The 25,128-nt window shown below is 50.9% G+C and overlaps 1 protein-coding gene across 1 annotated transcript; it reads right to left on the minus strand.

The window, feature by feature from the left end:
• Positions 1-1,383: 1,383 nt before the first annotated feature.
• On the minus strand, positions 1,384-24,360 carry LOC137863617 (BTB/POZ domain-containing protein KCTD8-like). Its single transcript, XM_068696914.1, has 3 exons — positions 18,808-24,360; positions 14,018-14,140; positions 1,384-8,382 (listed from the first exon to the last, which is right to left on the minus strand). The coding sequence occupies exons 2-3, from the start codon at positions 14,073-14,075 to the stop codon at positions 7,886-7,888; spliced, it is 555 nt and encodes a 184-aa protein (XP_068553015.1). The 5' UTR covers positions 14,076-14,140; positions 18,808-24,360; the 3' UTR covers positions 1,384-7,885.
• Positions 24,361-25,128: the final 768 nt, after the last annotated feature.

The following is a 25,128-nucleotide window of genomic DNA, read 5'->3' on the forward strand; positions in this document are numbered from 1 at the left end:
TTTTTCCCCCAAGAATAAAGCACAAACTGAAACTGGAGCCAGAAGCCACGGTCTTCTCTTGAGCTGAGTGCTGTGATCTGCTGACCCAAGCAGTAAATACTGGTTGAGGCGCAGCCACAGCTGGTATTTGGTTGTAAGAAAACTAAACGGGTTTCCAGCCTGACCTGCTGCCCTGCCACCACCCAGCGTCCTGGCTTGAGATGCGAGGTGTCAGTGTGTAGATGTACAAATGATGTCAGGCCACCGAATCCATCTCTGCTGATGCAGGCTTGAATTCAGCAGAGCATTTTCCGCCATCTGCTTAGCTCATCTGTGCATCCCTCGCTCTGGCCAGCCGTACCCCTGCTGGCTGGTGGGACCCGAGCCCATAAACCACCTCCTGCATGTGCTGTGCTGGTGGCCATCAGTAAATCAAGCCCAGAAACCTTCCTGGCCATAAGCTGTTAGAAATCCGAATCCTTTGGCTTTGCTTTTTCAGGTGGTCTGGAGGAGCCCCTCGCATCAAGCTGCAGGATGGCAAGGTGGGGATGGGGGTGCCGGAGACTGTGGGAGACCTCATGCCCAGCTGAACCCCCGCAGCCCTGGGCTTTCCCCACAGCCCTCGAGCTGTCCCTTGCTCTAAGTCCTTGCTTGAGAAAATCGAGGTAACATTTCCCATGCAAAAATGCACTGCTCAGTGGCAGCCGCCCCACTGTGCTCGAGACTGAAATGTCAGCTGGCAATGAAAACATTCCTGTAAATACTCTTTATTAACAGGAGAGGCATTTAACACATCTCAGGCACTTTGCTTCTCTGGGCTGGTGGCAGAAATGTTAACAGGACGATGTCCTTTCCTCCTGCTACAAACCCGAGCTGCCTCCCCCCTCCTCACCGGGCTCTGCCTGTTTAATCTGATTTTTCTCGGTCTGCCAAGATTTACAAGCACATTTTTACTCAGCCGAGCAGTTGGGCTGCGCCATGAATTTTTAACTCCCCCGTGCCACTTTCTAGCTCTCATGGCAGCTTCTGGGCTTCACGTGGTCCTTCTGCTCGGCCAAGCTTTGGTGGACAAACCCAAAGGCTTGGCTGCTTTCCTCTCACCTTTCTCCTGCTGAGGACCTGGGACCAAGCCTCAGCCTCGCTGCTGATGGCATTCGAAATCTCTTTTTATTCTTGACTTTCCTTTTGTTTGTCCCCAGTCGTTGGTGGTTTACGCAGCTTAAAGCAGCCCCCCCTTATAACCTGGCATCCTGGCCAGAAAACCAACAGAAATACTTTTTATACGATTTTTGAAGAGCTCTTCTCAGCAGAAGGGAAGTGCCAAACATTGCACCGTGGGCCCCATTTACGCACACATCTGCTTTTTATATGCACTAAACTGCATGCTAATACCTGCCAGCAAGATCGTGCCTGGATTTTATAGGAACTGTATCAAACTGTATCAGCGTGTGACAAATAAGCAATAAATTTTACCTATAAATCTTTTTTTAATTTTTTTTTAATTATTATTATTATTTTTTTATCCAGGTTGTTTGGAGAGGTCCTGCACCGGCGCCAGCCTTGACTTTGTGCAAAGGGATTTTTGTGCATTTTGGGCACGGCAGAGGATGCTCCAGCAGAGGGATGTGAGGGTTTCCAGCTCCCATGCACTGCTGCTGCAGGAATTCATCGGCAGGGATGAGGCAGGAGCTTGCTGGCACCAATCCTGCTCCCCTCCCTGCATCCCCAGAGCTCCCTGCAGCACCCAGCTCCTTCCCATCGAAGGATGCCAAAGGCACGAGGTGCTGCAAATAGCAATGGGCAAGCCACAGGGTAAAGTTGCTTCACCTCAGGGAAAGTGAAGCATGATGAAAGCTGCAAACCAGCTGTGTTTTCCCTTCCCATGCCTGTACGCTTACGTGGCACGGTGCTATGTGTTTATTAGTGTCCAGCCAATACATATTAACTTCATCTTTCACTGAAATGTAAAACTTGAAGTCATTGAAACAGCCAAATTATTTATTTCATGTGTTGGAAGCCGTGTTTGGCCCCAGACATCCAGCACGGAGGTGTCAGAAGACTTTTTTTTTTTGATTTTCCTCCCTCTCAGTGACTTTCTACAAGATGTTCCATCTTCCCTGGCCCTCCCGCCTCTCTGGTGGAAAACCATCGTGCAGGAAACACCCTGGTTGCTTTTTCCTGAGGACTAACTGCACAATAAATGCTGCCTCATCCCCTGAGCAGGTTTTATCGAATTTCAGGGCAGGCACCGTGTGTGGCTGTTTCTGCATCTCGGATGGCACGTGGGTCCTGCTGCATCTCCTCGCTGTAATTTGCCTCCCTTTCCCGTGGGTAATGTGTAATTACTGCAAAATTACACAGCACTAGCTGGCAAATAACGAGATTTAGCTAAGAGCTGGGTCTTGGGTTGTCCTCAGCGATGTGTCTGCTATCCACGGGGTCTGTGGCCAGTCCCCTGCAGGTCCCTCTGGATGCTCTCAGTCATGACAAGCACGAGGGTTACCCAAAAGCCCCTCACGTTCCCAATTTCCAGCTCTGCAGCAGCAGAACAGGGCTCTCGGGTCCCCGCAGGGATGTCCCTGAGGTCTGTGCCCGCTCCCTGGTGCCACCGGGCAGCCGCTCCTGGCCCCCAGCTCCCGGCACATTTTGGGATAAAAAAATCTAGGGTTAGAATAAAACCCAGCGTTAGAAATAGTTGGAAGCACCAGCCTTGGCCAGGTGAGGTGGGCCCCAGGGGATCAGAGCTGTTGATGTCTAATAAGAGAGCGTGGAGAAAAGCATTAAACAAACAGAGGAGCAGCTTAATTTCCCCGCAGCGCTTAGGCTGGCGCTGCCTGTAACTAATGGGGGTTAGTTATAGACTGTAATACGTTTTCCTCGTGTAGGCAGAGTCCCGGTGGGTTTTCTGGGTGTTAATATCATCGGAACTGAGTGATTTAGTCTCAGCTGAGCAGAAGATGATCCCTCTCCCCCTTCTCTGCTCACAAGCCCCATCCATCCTTCCGCACGGATCCTGCCTCCCGCCTGCCCCGTTACCCACCAGTGGGTGCAACTTTTCCTTTTAACGCCATGCTCCTTTCTGACTGATGTGAGGTTTCTGCAAAGTTCATCGATCCCAATCTCGTGGTGCTTGGAAAATAGACATAGATCATTTTAATTGCCGAAGAGGAAAAACGAGTTTATTTGACATAACTCAGGCTGCAGCATTCCTTTGGTGGAGCATCGGGATCATTATGTCAATTAAATCATTGTATGCATTAAACCAAAGCAAGCTTTTTTTTTTTTTTCCTCCTTGCTGGCTGCACAATGACTTATTTGATCAGATACTCCGGTGTTTGAAATGAAAATGAGCATTTCCAAGTTTCCTCACTCCTAACCATTACAGCCACCCTCCCTAAAACATCCCTGCTGTGCCTGTGGCTCTTCACCCGGTGGGGGCAGCATCTGTGGTGGCTCTTTGGTAGCTTTGGGATGGGAAAAAGATTCAAAAAATCTTGGCTTCAACTTATTTACGGTGCAGCCAGTGGCTGTGCTCGGTGGTATCGATCCCCAGCATCTCAAAACCCAAACACTGCAGCATCTCCGGGCTGTGCTGGGAGCCTGCCAGCTCTGCACTGGTGGGACTGGGTTGGTGCTCTGGGGCAGCTGGTTCCATGCCACCCCTCTCTGCTGCCAATACCAACAATTTATTACACGTATGTATATTAAATCGCGTGTGCCTGAGTTTCTGAGGCAGCCTGGGAAACCTCCACATCACTTTTGCAGGGCTGAGTGGTTGACTGTGGTGTTTTCTGAAGGGTGTTCCCAGGACCCATGGTAAAACCAACGCAGTTCAACCCCATCCAGGACCAGCTTTGAAGCCTGCTTGAATAGCAGAAGCCCCTCCAGTTTTCTGGTCCCAAGGGCTCTGCCAGGCCCATCCCACCACACCTCGGAGGATCTGGTGCCTGGAGCACTGTGTTTTCCCTGCTGGACCCGTCCTGAGTATTATTATTTGGGCCATGCTTCCCGGGTTTTAAATTATTCTGTCTCAACTAGCTGATGGCATTTGTTACATGTCATGCAATGTTCCTGGTAATTAATTGGTATTTAATTAATTAAGGGATAATGGCATTCAATTAAGGGATGCCTGTGGAACACTGTCACTGGGTAATTAATGGCTTCCTGCTGCTCAAGCAAAGCTGAGGCATTTGTGGAAAATAAATAGAGGAGAAGCTGAGATGTTTGTTCCCTTGGCAGGAGACTGGTCATGTCCCAGAGCTCTCAGATTCTCCAGGACCCCATTTCCAGACCTTTATCCAGGGTGAGCCAGGCTTTTCCCCCCAGCACACTTGAGATTGCTGCCACTGACATCCAGGAGCATCCTTTCTGGTGGAAAACAGCCCTCATCTCCTCTTGGCTTTGGAGCAGAGCATGGAAAAAATGCAAATTTCCTGTGACATGAAGACAAATGAAAATGGATTTCCTGAGCCGAACAGCGAACCCAGCCGCGGCTGGCTCTTCCAGTAGCAGGCAGCCGTGGTGCAGAAGTGCCCCTGCCACGCTGCTGCATCTGAAGAGATACAACGTGAACATTGCCAGAAATTGTGGTGCCTTTGTTCCCCAACAGCCTGCAATAGGTTTTCCCTAAAAAGCCCTAAGCCGGTTTTGTTCCGAATTTGTACTTCCAGCTGAGAACTGCAAAACAGTTAAGGGGGAAAAATGCAAATTGGCTTTTCACGGGTTGATTGCTGATGCCTCCTCTGGAGGAATTGCTTGCTGGATCTAATTGTTTAGCCCAGGAATGTAATGGCACTATTAATAATTTACTGTTCCTTTACACTGGCTCCTTAAATGCATTGTGCTTTCATTATTTTCCTGCACTCCTATAGAACCAATTTTTTCCATTCTAATTCCTTCACGCATTTCAGCTCCACTTGGGTAACAGGACCAGGATGCAAGGAAGCTCTGGGGTGGAGGAAGGCCAAGGGAGTTTCCACTGCAAAATTAAAGCCTATGAGCTGGTATGGTTAACCATTTCTTTGTCATTCCGTCCTGTGTGTGTTTCTGAGAGCATGTGTGTGTTCATGCCAGCATGTGTGAGATGCACCTGTAGTCACTGATCTCTCAGCATTTTTGGGTTGTTTTGGATGAACCTTTTTTTTTTTTTTTCTTTTTTTTTTTTTCCTCCAGTGGAGGTGTACAGGATGGACGTGGTGGAGCCTACACACTTTCCTGAGACCTCTGGGATGGAAGGTAATGTGGAAATGGAAACTCTAATTACAGATCCAGCAAGCTCCACTTTCTAATTAATTGCAGATTAAGTTAAAAATAGAACTGGTTATGTAAAATAAACCTAAAAGCCCCAGTCTACCTGGTTACACAATACCCAGAACAATGATCTCTGCTGAGGCTTAGTTCAGGGTGAAAATGCTCCAGGTGTGGTTTTTGAAGACACGCAGAGCAAAATGGGGCCAGTTCTGCTGGGAACCACTGTTCACATCCTATTGTGGGGCTGGTGCCCATGCCCTGCTCTGTGCCTGGGAAGGGGCTCCCCAGTCCCCCTACTGCACCCCCTGCTGTAGGCAGAAGGCTCATCCGTCAGCTCATGGACACCACTCATCATCCTGTAGGTCCCAAAATTCTTTAAAGCCCACCTTGTGCAGTTCCCAGGGCAAATCCCACCTCTGGAGTGAGGACACAACGTGACTCTCCCTGTGGATCCAACAGTGCTGGCTGTTCTTCATCATTGTTCCCCAGGCAGGGTTGCTGTTGTGCCACAACCTCCCTCCAAATCCTCTCAAAAGGTCACTTGTGTGGGCTGGGGCCCAGTTTAAGAGCAGTTCATTGATCTTTTTTTGTGTGTGCAGAGCTGCCTTGTGCTAAGATGGGCAAATTCTTTCACTTCTTAGCATTTGTAATTAAAGCAGCGACTGCAGGCATGATGGATACCATCAAAGAACACCAGGAAGGAGGACGAAGGACATCCAAGGGCTTCTGCCAAGAACAAGCATCTCCTTCCTTCCCAAATGCCAGTCTGCCCCAACCACTGAGGAATAAGTTTGGGGCAGAAGTGGCACTTCTCACAACTGGAGGCATGTGGAAGAACCTGGGATGGCTGAAACACGCCTTCAGGCAGTAGCCATGATACCCAAGTCAAGAAGTCTTGAAAAACTGACCAAGACGGGGCTGTCTTCAGTCATCAGATCAGACGGTGGGATGTTTGGCAACTGGTTTTGGCACCAGCCCCAGTGGACCACTGACTCAACCCCATTCAACCCCTCATGCTCTTGCACACTCCTGTCTCCTGGGGATGGTGTGCAAGGGGCCTGGGATGGTGTGGTCCCCCCCTGCCTTTATTGATTTTTTTTCTGTCTCTGCCCCAGCCTTATCTCGTGCTGCTCTGGCTCTCCAAGTTCCTGTAAACACTTCTGTAGCGTGGCTGCATATAAAAGGAAGAAGAATGCAGATCTGTCCTCCCCATCTGCCTCCCCCTGAGAGGCCAAAGCAATTCCTCCCGACAAAACCTCGCCACAGCAAACACTCGGCGAGTTTTTCACTGGGTTGTTTTTGTTTAATCTAAGAAACCTCGCTGAAACTCCTCTGTGGGTTGTGTTGGGGTGGCAGGGCTGGGGATTGCTCCCTTATTCTTCATCTGTGGAGCTTTTTGGGGGTCACAGCTGGAGCAGGAGGTGGTTCTCTGAGCTGCTGGGGGACCAGGCTGGTGCTGGGGGCAGCAGGCTGCCAGAGAGGGGGCACTGCCTGGCAGGACTCCTGAGGGTGACAGGGGACATCTCAGGTCAGCCAAGGGCTATGCTCTGCTACTCACCTTCCTTGCTCACCTTTCAGATTCTCAAAATTCACTGTTTTCAGTCACTAGGGCCAAAGTTGCCATTGAACACGTGAGCCCCATCCAGGTCTCTGTCAGTGAACAGCAGATCCAGCTGCACATCATACAATTGGCCCATCCAGTCACAAAATTATCCACAAGATCCTCCAGAAATCTCCAGGAGTGCTTGCATCCCAATCCGTTGACCTTCCAGCAGACCTCACAAGAGCAGGGTTCATCACCCAGATGTTTCCTCAAGTTGTTTACAGGCCTCGTGCCCGTCCTCACCCTGATGGGGTTGGCCTGTAACATGCCCCCAGCCCAAAGCCACCCTCCCTGTCCCATCCTTGGGGCACTCACCCAGTCCCCCATCCCGTGGAGGAGCCCCATACACCCGAACTGCAACGTTGGGTTCCTCATCCAGCCAACAGCTCCTGAAGGCAAGGAGAAGCCAAGAGCTTCTGGTCAATATCGGCCTTGTGCTGGGCCCTCCCTCTGGCTGGAGGCCCCAGCGCGAGGCTGGGCGGCGTTCAAGTATTTGTCTAGGAAAAGGAAAATATCTGCGAAACATCACAAAGAAAGATTTTGCTGAATCCCAGCCCTCCAGTTGCAAACGTTACAGACGGAGAAGTTTTGCCAGGAACGTAAGGGAGTCAGATGCATGACTTCCATTAATTTAAAGAAAAGCGAACATCTAAGCTGCTTGCACAGCTTTGAGCAGCTAAGCTCAAACATCTGTGCTGAAGAGACAAGGAGACTGGAATTTGTTTTTGACACCAACTATAGTTTATTACTTGAAACGCCACAAAAATTCATTCTTACAAACACGAGAGCTTCTGCTGGATGGCAGCTTTGGCCCTGACAATTCACCCTGGTCCTCCTTCCTTTTTCTGTGTCCCTCCAGCTATGTTTGTGCCCCCTAGGACATCATGCGTCCCTCCTGATGGCCACGGTGAGGAGCACGTTGTCGTGGGTACAGGCTTACAACCCTTTTGCTCGCTGGATGGGGCTGAAGGAGCAACCTACGCTCCTTGCTCAGGCCTGTGGGTATCCCCGGCCACCCACGGACATGAGCGGAGAGAAGGACGAGCCCTCCTCTCACAGCTGGTATTTCCTCAGCAGCTCACTCTGCCACTGCCTCTTCTTGTTGGGGAAGGCGAGGGGGATCTTGATCTTTCGGAAGTCCTCGATGCACTTCCCCAGCTCTGACTCCAGTGCCTTCCTCTCCTCGCTCAGCCCCGCGGCCACGGGGCTGCCCCCCACCCCGTTCTCCTTCACCGTTGCATGGTCGCTGTTACACCTCTGCCCCATCTCCTTCACCTCCTCCAGCTTCTTCAGGGGCTTGGAGAAGTCCAAGGTGTTGGGGCGAGCAGGGCACTCCTCGGGGGCTTCTGGCTGAGGTGTGGAGCCAGGAGGGCTGGGGTCATCCTGTCCCGACCTGGGGTCTTTTGGGATGCTCTCACTCGTGGATGGAGTGGGACTGGGCTCACCGTGGCTGCTGGTGCTGGGGGATGCAGCGTTGTACCCACCGCTGGGGCTGGGGGGGTCCTGCCTCGTCTCCTGGCCCTGCCTGGGCTCCCCAGTGTCGCTGCGGGCTGCAGGAGGGAAGCAGAGAAATGCACAAGAGGGGGAGATTACACCGTCCCTGATGGAGCAAAGCCAGGGTGCAGCCACCTGGGGGACATAGCTCAGGTCACTTGGGCATTTTTTTTCTCTAAAATATCTGAATTCTTAACCTACTGCATTTTTCCCCCACTTTTTTAGTGCATCTGCTAGCAGAGATATAAAGCAGGGTATAAAATATTTCTATTTTAAATCCCTCCACCTAAACTTTGTCCCCCACGGAAGTAGAAAATGTCAAGGTGAATTTTTAGTTTTTCCTGAAAACTTTTTTTTATTTTATTCCCTTCCCCCCTTTTATTTTATTTTGACATTTGCTTCAACTGCTCCAGAACAAAAATTACTAGAGGTGGAAAGCTGAAATGTCATCCGTCACTGAGGAGAAACCTTGAAGGCTGGATTTTCTTCGTCAAATCTCTCCGGGAAGTTACAAGGATGTATCTTAGCCCCAAATTCTTTGAGTGATGGAATAAAATCTCCAAGTTCTTATACTGCTTTAATCATCTTATCTGAAAGCCTCACAGTTGCCTTTGTGAAATGGGGCACCGAGGCAGGGGGAACATAAGCTGATGAACCCAAATTCGTACAGGGAGCCTAGAGCTTAGCTGGAGACCGAATTCAAATCTCTTCATTTCTTCTCCTGCTTCTTCGCTCCAAGACCATCTAACGATGATAGCTAGCTCGGCACAGCAGTTTCTCTCTAAGGCTTTCAACACATTTTGCATCACATTACTCCCATTTGAGGCACAGAGAGGTGAGATAACTTGTTAAGGTCACCAGGCTGAGAATGAAGCCCAGGTCCCCTGGGTGCTGTTCCTGTGTACTCTCCGTGCCAGACCACACTGATTTGCTTTGTGTGGTCTGGAAAGGCTGGGCTGAAATTCAGCTGCCAGCCTGCAAACCTGCAGCCCCCACATTCTTGCAAGCCATCTGCTCTCACTTCATTCCCGTTGCAATGGGGACAGCCTGAGACCCCTGGCAGGCTGCTGAGCTTGGGCAGAGCAGGAGAGTGGGGTGACAAATCCCCTGCTTGGGTATGGGTTGGCCGAGGTGTCTCTTAGGACGGTGATCTTCAGTCATTGTGCCTCTCCAGTCCCCACATCAGTACACAACTTTGTCCAGGTCTTTTGCAGGTACCAGCAGCGTAATTCTTTTAATTTAGGCATGATGAGGTAGTTTAAGCCATTTCCAGGTGGCCGAGGCACTTTGCATAAAGTAGCTAATGACTCTTAATGACTGGTCTTTGGAAATACTCATTAACTGCCCATAAACGATTTACTTAGCGTTATTTTACCTCATACACCAAGGACGTGTTCTCTCACAGCCTGCTCTGGCTGCTTCTCATGCTAACATCTGCACAAATGCTCCTGCACACAGTGAGAAATGCAAATCTCAGCAGGTTTTGGTTTTCCCCCTGAACGGTGATGAAACACAAGCTTCCTCCTGGCCAAGCATCCTGGCCAAACATCGCAGCCTGAGATCACCTGCACAGGCACATGTACTTCCAAACTGCACGGGGCTGGAGGGGAGCCAAGAGCCACGAAGATTTTCCAAGGAAATTTAGCTCCAGGCTGGAATTTGCAGGATCCAACCACAGGCAGATGTCAAGGGACAGAAGTTTGTCTTGGCCACCAACAGATGTCCCATCTCTGGGACAAGATACTTGTCTTGTTTAGGAGTCTTCGCCTAAGACTTTCTGTGAGATCAGAGTCTTTCTGACCCTGATTAAAAGCCTGGAATGTCCTATTAAGATGTGCGTGTGCTTTGGTTTTGTGTGCTAGTGATTTGAGGAGTGTGGGGATCACTTTGGCTGGAGTCTGACCTGGACCAAACCTGAAATTGAATGCCCCCGGCTCTGAGGCAGTCCGAGTCTTCCTGGATATTTCTTTTCCACTGAAATTCTCTGCAGCTTTGTACAAATACCTTAATTTTCCCTTGGGCTAAGCTTCCCTCACATTGTGTTCCTGGCCTGCAGCAGTCAGAACCCCTGTGCCCAGCAATACGTGGGTACAGCTCCTGAGCTGATCCCAGCACACCTCGCAGCACTCCAGCCATCAGCCAGGAAGAATATACGTAGTCTAATTTTGTCATCCTTTTTTTTTAATTTTCTCAGACTTTGCTTCCCGTGTGACACTTCTGTCTGCTTTAGAGCATCAATTAAAGTGCAGAAGTGACATGTCCGATGCAGCCCCATGGTGCTGTTGGAAATCCTGCTGAGTGCAATTAACGGGCTCCGGCACACGGTGAGCCGATGCTTTGCAGGGGAAGCACACACTGTCCCAGCCCCTTGCTGCTTTTTTGGATAGCACTTTTTTCTCTTCTGAGCACTTGACAAGGAGATGAACTCGCCATGTGCCAGGAGCCCAGGGCCCCGGCTTATTCCATTTGGTTTGCTCTGTGTCAATGCTTCCAGCTCCAGAAGAAATCAGAGCTCTCCTTTGCCAATTGACAACAAAGACCCAGGATGGAAGGGTCTGCAAAGACAATGAGCCAGATATCTTGTGGCAAAGCACCGTTAGGAGGGTTTTGTTGGAAGGCCCCAGAAAGGACAGGTGAAGAGCAGTTCATTCCTGTGATTTTTCCCCATCACAATGGGGCACCTTCAGCTCAGACTGGGTTGGCCTCAAGGATCACTCTTCCTTTCCCTTTACTTGTTGCAGGCACCCAAATCTCCCCAGAAGGGAAAAGAAGGGTCTTCTCTTCTTTTTGTCCCAACCAAAAACATTATCTGAGCCCATATTGGGCATCCCAATGGAGAGATGGGCATCGGAGGGAACCCCCCACCATGGGTAGCAGCAGAGCTTTGTGCATCTCGGGTTGTTTTTATTTTGCTGCTTTATTTCCATGGTTCTTTTTCTTTCAGATTTTAAGTGAAAAAAACATCAACAACACATTGCTTGAGGTCAAACAAAGATGTCCCAGTTCCTTTACAAGCTTATTAAACTCCTTCCTAGCCTCTCAGATTTAGCATGTTGTGACACAGAGATGGAGAAAAGTTTCAAAACAAGAGCTGGAAGAGATTATTTAGTTTGTACACCTGCGTGTGCCTGGAGGAGGGGGGGCAGGGACCTAAACCATTTGCTTCAGCCAGAGTTTTGCTAGCCCTAAAAGTGCATTCAGAAAACAGGTTTATTCTTTGGTCAAAATATTTCTCGTGAAAATATTTCTCTGCCTAGTGATGGGGAGCTGCGACCAGAAATCATGCAGGGATGCAGATCCTGGAAAATTTTATATATTAGAGCAGTTTGCCTGGAAAATGTCAGCCTGTGTCTGCCTGGAGTGAACCCATGGCCAGCAGGACAGGCTGGGATGCACAGGGTGTACCTGCAGCCTACCCACACCCGACGCAAAATAGCTGCAAGCTCCTTATCCCCGTGAATCTCAGGTCTTGCCCCTGCTCAAATTGATTATTGAAAAATCAAGCTGAGCCCGAAAAGTGATGTCTGCACTCCTGGCTGGCTCTAATCCCCCTTATTTTATCAAAGAAGGACAAGACTCTGCATAAATAAATGTCGTTGACCCTATCTGCCTGCAGCAGTAGCCCGTGCATTCCCAAGAGCCTCAATTAGCCTGGCTGTGCCAGGGAAGGCTGCTGCTAAATCCGCAGCCCTGGTGACATTGTGCATGGATTAACTGCTATAGCAACCCCCGCGGGACCAGGGTGCCAGCACCAGGACAGACAGACAGACAGACATTCGTTTTTCAACTTCCACGCTGAAAGCAAACGCCCCTTCTATCCCCTGTGGAGCAATACATATATATATATATATATAATGTTTGTCAGCACCAGCTCTGCTTCTGCTTTGCATGTTCTAAAAATGTCTGAAACAATCCGATCCTGCAGCCTTGAAACGCTAATCCAGATTTTTGATCTCAAAACGATAGATTTTTTTCCCTATCCGTCAGGTTGTCCTCTGCTGCCAGGAGGAGGGTAGGTGGGTTCGGGGCTCGGGGATTTCAGGTTTGTTTCTTTTTTGCCATGTAGGCACCCTGTGGTGAGAAGGAGCTCCGTCCCCCCACTCCTTCAGGCCCCTCGATGACAAAGAGAGCTTGGGGAGCGTGTAAATGATGGAGACGTGCTCACAGCCAGCACTACAATTCCGACTCAACCCTCTGAAAATGTTTGCATTTCCCAAACCCACCTATTTTTTTTTGGTGTTTGTGAGGGGTGCTAGCTCTGCTGTTGGTTACAGAGGACATTTGCTGCTCAGGGGGGGTCTGTGCAGCCCAGACACCCAGGACATCCTTACCCTAAATGATGACTTTCACCCAAATGATAACACCACTGCTCCTCCTCGGCCACCCCTGGGGTTGGGGAGAAGCAGCAGCAACCCCCCAAGGGGCCCCAAAAGTGCCACCCCATCCCTGTTGGAAGGCAGAAGCTTTGCTTTCCCCTGATGCTGGGATGCCCCAGGCCCTGGGGTGATCTTTTCTGAGCATGGTCAGCAGCTTTATCAGACCAAGACTTGCAGGATTGTTTTGCTCGATCGTGCTTTTTGAGTGCTCTACGGTGGGGACATGGTAACACGTTGTGTTTTGGCAAAGCAAATTCAGGCACCAGAGGTCAAATCCCAGTGCCGTGGCGGAGCCACTCTGCTGCAGCTCCACATCAGCAAAACATCTGGGCTCGGGGTTTGCGTGCTGCACGAAGCAAAAACAGCTTTCCTTATTTCTTGGCAGGAATTAATTGCTAATATTGTGCATGGCGAACGCTTTGCAAGAGGTGCCTGCCAGGAGCAGCCCTCCTTGTGCTGAGCTGCCCAGGCTGCAAGAGGCCGGGAGGGTTTTCCAAGGGAAAATTCCCCAGTCTGGGGAATGTCTACCCGGAGCAAATTGTCACCAGCTGCTGCATGAGGAACCCCAGCAAGATGGAGTTTCTCCAAAGTATCTTCGGGTGGCTGGCACGGTGTGGGTTGTCACATTGGGTCTGGGTGGAATTTGTCCTCAGCCATGGCAAATTGTCATGGCATGTGTCCCCAGGTGGGACAGCAGGGGACTGCCTGCTCTCATGGCTCTGAAATGGTTGTAGAGGAGGCAGATTACGCAATTGAAGCACAGAAATTGTCTAGAGTTGATATTTGGGTGAGAAAAGGGCTTTTTAGTCTCTCCTGGTGATGGGCTATAAAACACCGTAGCAGAACTTAAGTGGTAAGAGGCCCCAGAAGTGAACGGCCACCAGCTGGGCGTCTGCTTCCTTCCCTCTAAACGAGCAAACAAAAGATGGGAGGACCTGGTGGAGCAGCAGGTCCTCTCGCTGGGACCTGCATCTTCGTGTCTGCTGTTGGGAGCTCCCACCAGATGGGTCCTGCTCTCTAGCAGAGTGGTGCAGGTTCGTCTGGGCAGGGGGGTGACTCGGAGGGCTGATCTTGCCTAGGTTTGATGCTTTGGAGTGGAGACCTCACCCTGCCTGGCCTAGAATATACCCTCCGGCGGTAAAGGTTATGGTCACAGGAGCTAAAGCAGAGCAGCTCAGGTTCAGGGCGGCTGAAAGCTCGGTGTGAACACACGTGCATGCCCCGATCAAGTTCCTGCTGCTGGGTGCAGCTCCACCAGGGTGAGCTGTGTGTTTAGCTGCAGGCACCCAGCACATGGACCCAGCGTGGTTCTCACCTGGAAGGGCTTCTGCTGCATCTGTCTTGAGGTCCAGGATGGGCTCCGAGGAAGACATGTGTTTTTTGGGGCTCTGCTCTATTTCTGAAGGCTCGGGAACAGGCAGGCTAAGCCAGGAACTACCTAAAAAAAAAATCATGACCAAGAGAAGAAACTCTTAGCAGGCAAGTGATGCACTGGGAGCATGAAAGCAGGGGGTAAGGATCGTGAGTGGTGGCCTTGCTCCACACCTGGCTGTCACCAGCATCTGGGTCACCTCCCAGAGCACCTCGCTGGGTGATGGGGGCACAGCATCTGCTGCGGTCCCCCCCAGTGCCTCCCAGCCCCCTCCTGATGGTGACAGCCCAGCTTGGAGCAGCTCCTCTAACACCTCCCACCGTGCCATTCTCCCTCCTTGCTCAAGGCTCTTTTTCTGACTGTCTCCTAGCCCTTTATATCACTGGCTTCCAAGGTAATTCTTCATTTGTGGTGAATTAGCAAAATACAGGAGTGTTTATCCCAGACTAAGACTGGTGCTCCGGCTCTGTATAGCACAGCTGTAGCTTTGGATCTAGCTGTAGTTCCTGCCCCATGCAAGGGATTTTCCTCTCCAGGACCCAGCCTCAGAGATGGATCAAACGCTAACCTGTATTGCAGTAAGCCCAGGCTGCTTTTTTTCCACGTGCTGACCCCGCTGTGCCGTGACAGTGGCTGTGTCTTTGCAGGACAAGCTTCTGCAGGGCACATCTGCTAGAAATCCCCACCCTAAGCCTTTGGGATTGGCATCTTGTGTACATGTGCAGAGGTTGTGGTGTGCACTGCTGGTGTGAGGTCAGATCGGGACACATCTGTGCACGGTCCACCACGCACTCTCATTCTTGTTGTTCCCCTTTTTTACTCTATATAGGATGATGGAAAAACAGGTTGGGTCTAGAAGAGTCTAGAAGGTCCCCACCGATGCTCTTGCTAACTCAATTTTCAGGCTTCAAGCCGCTGCTCATCTTCACGGCAGGGGTCTCAGCTCTCCCAAACCCACGTGCCGAGGGTCACCTGAAAGCGGCTGATAACCAGGTGAAGACCACCAGAGAAGGTGAGCAGCTCTCCATGGCTTGTGGTTGCCAGAAGCCAGGATGTCATGGGCCATGACCAAGCTCCATGCACCATGGCCATCAGCTCATGGGGCAGAATAAGATGCTGCATCCAGGAGAGGGCAGCAGAACCCCAGCACACCCCCTGCCTATTGCCACTCCTTAATTGTGGCTTCCGAGAGTCAATTCCTGACAATTTCCTGAGCTGCAAACATGGCCTTCTACTCCCCATCACAATAATTTTCACCCAGAGACTCTGGAAAAGTCTTTGTGGTCACCATCTGTCAGTGAGCCCATGACAGGGTCTAATTCATGTCCTGGGGCAGCTATTTTTGCACCCTTTCCATCGTTCTGTCCGCAGTCCTAAATGGAGATCTGGAGGAGGAAGCCTGAGCCGAATTCAAGGCCAAGGGGCTCTTGCAAACGCTTTTGGGAGCTGTGTGGGTTGGGCAAGCAGAGCTGTCACGGTGGATTATGTCCTTCGCTGGCAGGTCTGTCCCCTCTGCCCCGTGGTTACAGGTGCCCTGGATTGTAGGGCACAGGGAAGAGCACCCACCACCTCCACGTGGGGCTGGGAAACACGGTCTTGAATGCAAGTCCTGGCAATATAGACAGAGAGGAGAGGCTTTCTGATGGAAAAGGCAGAGGACCCCTCAATGCATTTTAATGAGTGATGCTCCCCAGCAGCCTCCAGCAGATCCAGCAGGAGCCAGGCCGCTGGGTTTTGGCTTCCCCGCGCTGTCACGCAGCAGATGAGAGCAGCCGTGCAAGCCAGTTCTTATTAAAGATTTAAAAGGCAAGCTGTCAGCAGCGCTGCTAAGAGGTGGCTTTTCCTGTTATAGCTCTATCTCTCTCTAATACTAATAGGATTGGAAGGAGGAGGAGAGACGGCGGCGTGCCGGCCAGCTGGGGGGTGAGTGCTTCTCCTTGCAGATGTTTTGCACAGCTGGGGGGGACCTTTCTAATTCATCTTAATTGCTTGGAGGCAAAGATGAGGTAGAAAATTCCATGTCTTCTTTCTTCTTCACAGGTATATATTATTTATTTATTTATTTATTTTTACATGCAGTCGATACAGAAGGGCCTGGATGAGGAATTTCTGCTGAGAGAAATTTGCCCCATTTGCAGCACCCAGGATTTCACCCAGTGACCAGGGGGAGAAGCGAGCAGCAATAACGCCCCGATGGGCACGCGGAGACGTGGGAGCAGGCTCAGGACTGAACCAGGATCTCCCGATGGAAGAAAAACCCAACCTCATCGTGACGCCGTGCAGCATGGTGTCTCGGGAGCTGTGCTGCAGAGTGCAACAGGCACACGAGGGATTGCGTGTGTTAACAGCAATGACTTCAGCACCAATTAGCTCAGCTTGCTCTTTAATCAATGCCTTATGTGCAACAGACAGGCAGGCTGTATATCACAACCAGTTTGTGGCTTGATTGGAAGCGATGGGCCTGAAACCATAAAATGCTAGTTAAAGTCATCGTAATTCACGTGCTGCTTTCTGCATCCCATGCTCAGGACGCAGCAAGGGGCTGGTGCTCCTGGGGCTGGGTTAAATCCTTCTCTAGCAAAGCAGAACGGGAGAGGAGAGGGGATGGGGAGGGACGCCAGGCAATGAGCTCTCCCCTGGGCTCAGCCAGAGCCTGGCTTGTCCCTCTGCCAGGGCTGAATCATGAGGATGTGCTTATTAAAGAAATACAATTTTGGCTGGTCCGCTGCCAACCTCCTTCCACAAGGAGGCAAACGTCTCCAGCAGATAAAGCAGGAGTCCCCCTGCTTTGGCTGACACCACCTTTTGCATGGAGGACATCTCCCCACCACGGTGCTCCTTGTTCTCTGGGCTGCATCTCACCAGCTCGTGGAAAACCCTCTTGCTCCTGGCCACAGACCCTATGAGCAAAGTGGAAGGGTCCTTCAAGAGCACCAAGGCATTGCTCGTACGGAGGCACCGAGGAAAGGCTGGGAAGGTCGTTTCCAGCAGGACCATGCACGTGCACATGCTGTTCCCAGCGACGGCTCCTTGGCAGTGTCTGCTGCACACAAATGCCTCCAGCTGTCTTTCTTTACACAGGAATTTGCTTTTCTGTGTATTTTCCAGGAGTCACCTTCTGGAAAGCAGACCCATTGGCAGTTTCCATACAGCTGTGACTGTGCTCGCTTCCTAGTTATTTATTTATTTATTTATTTATTTTCGCCAAGCAGAAATTCCACAAATTAATGGTGTCACCGGGAGATCCCAGCCAGGACCAGGAGACTGCTCAGTGCTTGCCAAGCGAGGGATATCAGCGTCAGGAAGGCGAAAGGAAAGGTGACTGCAACTCTTAATGTACCGGGGGAAATAGCAAACTGGAATCTTTTATTCATGCCAAACCAAATGTTCTGCTCAACCCCAAAGGGAGGAGCCCACACAGAGCAGGGCATGTGGATTTGGGTCGCCCACTCCAGCAGATGCCTTGACCGTGTGGCATGGGTTCTGCCTTCCAAGTGGAGTCTCAGTTTCTAGGCAAGAAGAAACGGGGAGATGGCTTTTTCTCTTTCTCTGCCTTCCAGAAGTTCTTGTCTTATTTTGGAGAACCTCTGTCCAGATGTGCGAGGACGTTGGGGTCAGCCAAAACAGCAACTCGCTCCGGGTGAGCCTCTTCCTCCTGGAGTTTTACACCAGATTTCCTGGCTTTCCCTTCTCTTTTAGTGTCAGTCTGGGGAAATGAGGTCTGCCAAAATAACTGCAGCTCCATCCATTACATCAGCTAAAGGCTGTCCCAGTACACATAAACGCAGCATGTAGGCTCTTGATTCCAGCTGAGCCCCCCATCCCTTACGCCAGGGATCCAGCCCATAAGTTCAAACCCACCTCCAGCCAGAGTGGGCAGCAGAAGCATCATTGTCGCTTTCCAAAAGTGAGCCATGAAGTGAGATGAAGACGTTTGCAGAGAGCCAAAACCACCCTGCCCCCTCCAGGAGACAAAGTCTGCATCCTGCAAAGGTCTCTTCCTGCTTCACCCTTCTCTCACTCTTTGTGCCTCTTCCTACCCAGAGAGTTTGACATTACTCATTGGAAAATCCGCCAGAGTCTAATCCCACCCTGGGGAGCCTCTCCTCCATGTTACATCTGAAACGTTCCCCTTTCCATTTCCTTTTAGGAGCATAAATCCTTTGGGCAATGATTGTGGTTCTGGACCACAGCCTTTCCCCAAAGCCAAGGAATGTGCAGAATAAGGTCTCCCTGCGGAGTGCCGGGAGGCAAGCACGAGATGAGTGATGCAAGGCTGTGCTTTCAAGTGTCATTCTTATCAGCCCACTGCTCAGCATCCCCACGTACACAGCTGCTCACTGGAACATCCTCCTGAGTGTCCCTGCTCATGGACTAAAGGGATGAGAGGTGGTTACCTCTCCCTCCTGCATCCTCTCCTGCTAACCCAGCTCTGACCACCATTCAAAGAGATTAATTCCTAGGATCTGGGAGGATTTCAGAGTCCCCTTTGAAATGTGTTGACTCAGCCCCATTCTTGGTCCCCAACCCAGTTTGGCTGACACACATCACAGTCCCTTCACCTCTTCCTGCAGACCAAACACTGCTTCACCTGGCCATCAGGAGCAGCACAAGGAACCTCAGCACCGAATCTCAGCTCCTTGAGCCCCTCGGGACACCTCCTTGCCCAGACAGACCCTTCACCCTCACCCCCTCCCAGCCTTGCCCTGGAGCATCACTTGGGGTGCCCTTACCTGGGAGGCTGCTGTGCCTGGAGAGCTGCCTGGAGAGCTGGCCTCGCACAACAGGACCTAGAAGAAAAGGAGAAGGTGTGGGGATGGCTTTATACTACACCATGATGACTTTCTGGTGACCTCCCTTCACACAAGCACACCCCTGGGGGAGGTATATAGGGAAAGGGAGAGCACCCATTGCATGAAAAATGATGTCCAGAGAATTTCCCCTGGGTGTGTGCCATGAACCCAGCCAGGTTTAACTTGAATTGTCTTGGAGTGCCTCTGGTAGACACCCTGCTGCATCCCTCCAGAGCATTTCATGCTGCTTCGAAGGGACAAGTAAGCTGAGACCCCCACCTTAACCTGGGAAAAGGGTCAGCACAAACCCATCTACTCTTCTGCTTGAAGAGATGCCCTTGTACCAACAAAATCTGACCATTTTTTGAAGGGAAAATGTTTTCCAAAGTTGTTCAGTAGGAACAGGGGCAAGGTAATGGGCTACTGCCCTGGGACGAGGAAGGTGAACCTGCCCCCAGCCCAGCCCCCTGGGACACTTTGGTGCTTTCTCACTGAAATCCCTCCTTAGGAGGATAGCCACTGGTTTTTATCCCTAAAAAGCTGTAGGAATTTTGTGCTTGCTGGGCAGGAGGGCGATGCCTATGAAAGAGCCCCAGATGGATTGTTAATTCATTTGGTTTCCTTTCAGAAGAATAGTGAGCTGAAACAAAACATTTCTCTCTCTCTGGTTTTAGCTGGTTGCTACTGAAAAGCAATATTCCCTAGAAACAAGTTAATAAAATGTGGAGAGGCAGGTTAAAATTACACTTAATCTTGATATATTATTTGAAAAGAGGGGAATAAAATTCTTCATTTAAAGCTGCAGAAGGAAATGTGTTTTTTGCATGACAAAAAATTCTTTCATCACTGTTTCTTGTATTTTTGATGTATTCGCAACTAGTCTTAATTAACCCCAAACCTGCATTTTTTCAGCAATACATGGCTCACCTGAGCGTGTTTGCAAGGCTCCATTTAGGAATTGTAACTACCTTGGTACATAGCAGGCAAATCACAACGATAATTAAAGGCAGAATTAAAAACCGCCTGCGTGCTCCTAATATGCAGGGGGAAAAAATATTCGTCTTACGTTAAGTCAACAAAATAGTGGATAATGGAGAACAGTTAATACATTTTCCTGAGTGCTTTTTGATAAAGGCCATCAAAGAGGCTTTTAAGGAAACTCAATAGCCAAAGGGGGATTGTCTAGCTTCCACAGTGTATTAAAAGCTTAATAAGATGGAGAAAAGAAGAAATGGAATCAAGAGTTCATTCTCAACATATAAATAATATAATAATAGGACATCCCTGAGAGTCCATCTTGGGATGAAAATCTTTTATTAACGATGCAGGAGAAAGGGTGAACAGTCAAGTGGAAAAATTTTGCAGAGAACAGAGAATAATATCAGCTGGCCGAGGCCAGGGAAGCTGCACGGGGACTTAACGAAGGCGCGCTAATGAAGAGCCTGCCGGCAGGTTAATTGAGACGCTGAGCAGTAAAAAGCAATGTGTGTGAGAAGGCATCGCTTGAGCTTTTCATGCACCTTGGTGGGTTTTAAATCAGCCTTAGAGATTCAGGAGGGGAAAGGAAAATAAGGCAAGACCCCGGTGCTGTGCTGGGCAGACGAAGAAATGCTTGCTCAGCACAGACAGCAGGCTGCGTTGGGCAGGGGGATGAGAAACCACAGAAAATATAAAATTAAAACCTTAGGAAATAGGCTTGGGCTCTCATTTTGGTGCTGGCCACTTCCCCTAGGGACAGACAGAAAAGATTAATGTCTGCCCAAAGCCCTTCATGAAAGGCATGAAGGTTTTTACAATGAGGGGGGTGCGACAGGGGAGTCAAGAAGAAAAAGAAAAGAGAAAGCCGATGGAAGCTTTGCTACGATCATAAAAACACGGGGCTTTTAATGGAAAGCCCCCTTTAAGAAATACAGAAATACCCCCTTCCAAAATTAGACGAGATAAGGTTGGAGGTGATAAGAGATGGAAACCACGATGCTCAAGGGTTTGGGGCATCGCTGCACACCGAGGTTTGGGGGAATCCCCCCGAGCAGGCAAGCACAGACCAGACAGCTGTGTCCTGGGGTTTCTTCCACCTTGGGCTGAAACATCTCTGCCAGGCATTGCCAGAAGCAGGACACGGAGCCAGGCTGATAAATCCTCTCCTGGTCTTGCTCCCTAATGTAATAGTTTGCATTTTCGGCCTGCCCATGTATCATCGCTAGATGGGCCCGGGCACTTAATCCCCCTGGGCTTGTTCATTATTAGAAAGCTTTTCGGTTTTCCCTTAACGTCCTTCAGATCTGATGTGATTACTGGATCCGGCCAGGGCTGAGTCCATGTTCTGAGACAGGAGCAGTAATTTGACGAGGGTGGTGCAGCCTGGTGGGGATGGGCAGGGGACCCGCCGGGGGCAGAGAAGGGGCAGGTGGTGGGGGAAAAGCCACCCCTCTTCTACAGCTCTATCAGTAATTTTAAAATACTTTCTATGGTTCCTTAAGCACAAGCAGTATTTCCCAGATCTGCTCCCATCATCAAGTATTACCTGGTGCAGAAAATTTGTTAACCCCATGCCCTGTACTGAAGGCTTCTGGTATATGGGGTCCTAACACCGACCCCATAGCGCAGGGGAGGCACTCTGAGCAACCAGAGCACTGGTGATCCCGAACCCAAGCTTTAGCAGGAACAGGAGCAAGGCTTCCCCCCTCCCCTCCCATTGTTTATGGGAGAATTAATCAGAAAATTGCAGCCCCGCCAGGCTTTGAGGTTGGAGCTAAATCCCTTTAAATCGGTGTCACTGAGCTCCCAGCCTCCGATTATTTAAATAATGGCTTGATATATATTTTTTTAATTTTATTTGACTCTAGTCCTCAGAAGAAAACAAACAAACAAACAAAAAACCAACAAAACCCACCGGATTTTGTTTCAGATGAGATGTAAAATGGTATAAATGGTGAAGCACAGCTGGATGATGGTTCCTTGCTGGCTGTGCAGGTAGGTGAGGGCAGGCATTGGTACGAATATCCTGGTGGGATGGCCAGGAAAAAAGATAAGGGTGCCTAAATCTGCACTTTTCCCCCACCTCTGCAGGCAGCCAAGGAGATGCCAGCTCAGATAGGGCCGTGGGTGGAGATGGGTTTAAGGAGAAGACCTCCTAGGCAGCAGCAGCACGGGGGTGTGCAGGGAGGTGCTGGCAGAGCCGGGGAAGGGAAGGTGATGTAAAACAGAAAGATGAGAGATAAGGCTGGGACGGAAACGAGAGCGCAGCGTCTGCTCCTCGTGGGGCTCCAAGGTGGTCTGATCCCCGTGCCCACCCATCAGCACGGGGCTGCTGAGAAGAGGGAGTGGATGGATGGATTCCCCTTCCCTTTCCCTGCTCCTGGATGCGGGATCCTAGGGGATCACCTCTGCTGGTCCCCAAAAAGGAGCCGTGTGCCCTCCCCATGGACCTGCCTCTCTGGTGCTGCCCGTCACTGCTGCAGCGGACAGAAAATGCTTAGCGATGCCCAGCCGCTCCTCCGTAGTGACCTCAGTGTTTCTATTCTCGGCCTTTCTCCCGTGACCCTGCATTAAAACTGATTAGCGTCCATCTTATAATTAAATGCTGCCTGATGATGAACTGCTTTCACATCTTCTCCTTTCTAGACTAAACAAACCCCGTTCCTCCAGCATTTCCTAATAAGCTATGGTTACTAAACCTCATTTTATCACTCGTACTTCTCCTCTGGACTTCCTCCAGCTCCTCAACATCTTTCTTAGCTCAGCAGCCCAAGGCGGGCAGGGCACTGCAGTCCCAGCACCAGGCTGAGAGCAGCACACCCACCTCTCCCACCACCGAGGATGCTGCAAATACGTCGCGACCTGGCATGCATCGTCCCACCAACCCAGAGCACAGGCCTTTTCTCAGCTTTATTTGCTCACTTTTGCCCCATTTTGCACTCAGGTGTGCAGGACAACTTCTCAGCTTCTACAGTGAGCTCCCGTCCCCTTGCTTTTGGGGTGCCCCATGTGCATCGTGCTGCGCCGGCAGCGAGCTGCTCCGGGAGCAACGAGCCAGCTGTGCATCTGCTGACATCTGAGTTCAGCTAGACGACATTTCTCAGCTGCAAAGCCTCACTCAGAAGATGAGGGTGTAGTTCCTGTATGAGCTGCAGCCAAGCCTAGCAGGGACCGTTTCAGGCAGGAAACCTCCAAAGGGCAGCGAGCGATGGGGAGTGGGCGGAGGGCGTTTGTGCGACTGCAACTGCAGAGTGTGATGCTTGTGGGCTGGTGTTATCAGCTTGGGCGTTGTTTTTTTAATTAATTAATTATTTTAGCTATTTATTATTTTTTATTTTGTATTTTCCCCAGCCATTTGCTGTGTGTGCTCCTGAGCTCAGCAGGTTCCATCCCGGGATGCTCAGGAGGCTGATGAGCACAGTGAGGAGGGGGGTGCAGTGGCTCCGCCAGCTCGCCCTGGGAAAATCAACTCCCTCTTTGTGCAATTTGGTGTTTAATGAGTAAATTCAGTTCTGCTTTGATGCTGGTGTAATTTGGGTTGGCTGTCTGCATGCTGGTGGGCTACCTGCATGCGGTGGACCTTGCAGGCTGCATGGTAAGAAACCCCTTGGTACCAGGGCTGGCAATGTGCATGGAGGAAACCAGGGGTGCTTCTGCTCTCCTCACAACAAAACCAGATCAGGAGACCCATGAGGACACCCAAGTTACAGATACTGTTGCTTATAACCTGGAACCAAACCCCAGCAGCTAGATCCTGGCACGCATCTGGCACAGTGGATGGAGCCCATCGATGCCCACGCCTCGAGGCTTGGGCTGCTTTGGAGCAATCTGGATGTGCCAGCACACACTCAGCTCAAAACCACAAGCACCAACACCAGGCGCACAGAGATCCGAGCTCCTGGCTCTGTCTTGAGTCTAAAACCACTTATTCTGGATTATTTTTTCCCTTTACCCTGCCCTCAGCTCCGCACAGTGTCTCCGATGTGTGCTCCCCAAGGCCAGTTTTGTCTGGGATGCCCTAAAACGCCTCCACCCTCACCCTGCAGCAGGGTTGGGCCCCCAAAACTCAAGCCAGGAATGGTTTCCCCGCTGACCCCGGGGCTGCAGATCGCCACGAGCTGAGCCAATGCTGACAGCCCCCAGACGAGCAGCTTTCTCAGGCAGCCCTGGAGAAAACAAAACTCCCCCGAGCCACGGAAAATGACCCGAGCCTGCAATTCCTCCCTTGCTGTCTGGAAACGGCCGGGGCTGTGTTTTGCGAAAGGTTAAAACACAGGGTAGGGATGTTATTTTAGGGAACGGCTGAGCCCTGTCAAACCTCGTCCTGTTTGTGCAGATGCGGAGCTGGGCTGGGATCCAGGCCGCCGTCCTCCCCCCGCGGGGAGGGCTTTGGGCTGGGAAAAATGACGCAAAGGGGGCACAAAAAGGGGCTGATCTGCAGGTGGTGCCGAGCTCTTCCAGCCACGGAGCACAAGCAACTGCGAATGAATAAAATCCTCCCCCCAAAAAAGTTTTCCTATACCTGCAATTAATGGTTGGGGTGCCCATGCAGGAGGCTGCTGGAGGTCACTTATGGACGTGGATTTTGGCTGGAGTGACTGTGTCTGCAGTGAGGGGATGCTGGGTGCAGGATGGGACCCTCCGACCACGTGTGCAGCAGCGTGGTGATGGAGCTGGGCTGGTTTCTGGACCTCCACAGAGCCCCAGGAGCTGGTGCCCTGCTCAAGGAGGTCCCACCCGAGTCCCTGATCATCCATTCACCCACTTCTGAGAAAGTCCCCCAAAAAAAGACACCCTTGGTGGCTGCGGCCGGGCTTGTCCCAGAGGCACAGACCTAAGGACACAACTGGTGGGCTGCCAAGCAGGGAGGAAAGTCCAGCCTGGAGGCTCCGTGCCGTGATTAATTGCTAATGGCCCGGCCTCTCGAGCAATGGCTTCAGGAGTGAGTAATTGCCTGCTGCAGGTGCTCGGGCTGGGTGAGGAGACCTCGCTGTTGGACACAGCACCCACAGGCAGGAAGCTCCGCGGTCCTGCACGCTGCCTTGTCTCCTTCAGCTGCAGACAAAGGCATCAGTCGGGTCATTAACTCGAATTTCCCGACCTGTTTGGCTACCAGAAGGACCATCTATTATTATTAGGCAGGGAACCCTTGCAGACAGCTCACCCCAGCACCGCGTTATTTTATTGTGTGCAATCAGGCCTCCCATGGGAGAGCTTCCCTCTTTTGGTTTGGAGCCTGGTGTGTTTTTTTGTTTAATGCCCCCCCTTCTGACACCGTGCCTC

The sequence above is a fragment of the Anas acuta genome, chromosome 13 (assembly GCF_963932015.1).
Source record: "Anas acuta chromosome 13, bAnaAcu1.1, whole genome shotgun sequence".
Classification (NCBI taxonomy): domain Eukaryota; kingdom Metazoa; phylum Chordata; class Aves; order Anseriformes; family Anatidae; genus Anas; species Anas acuta.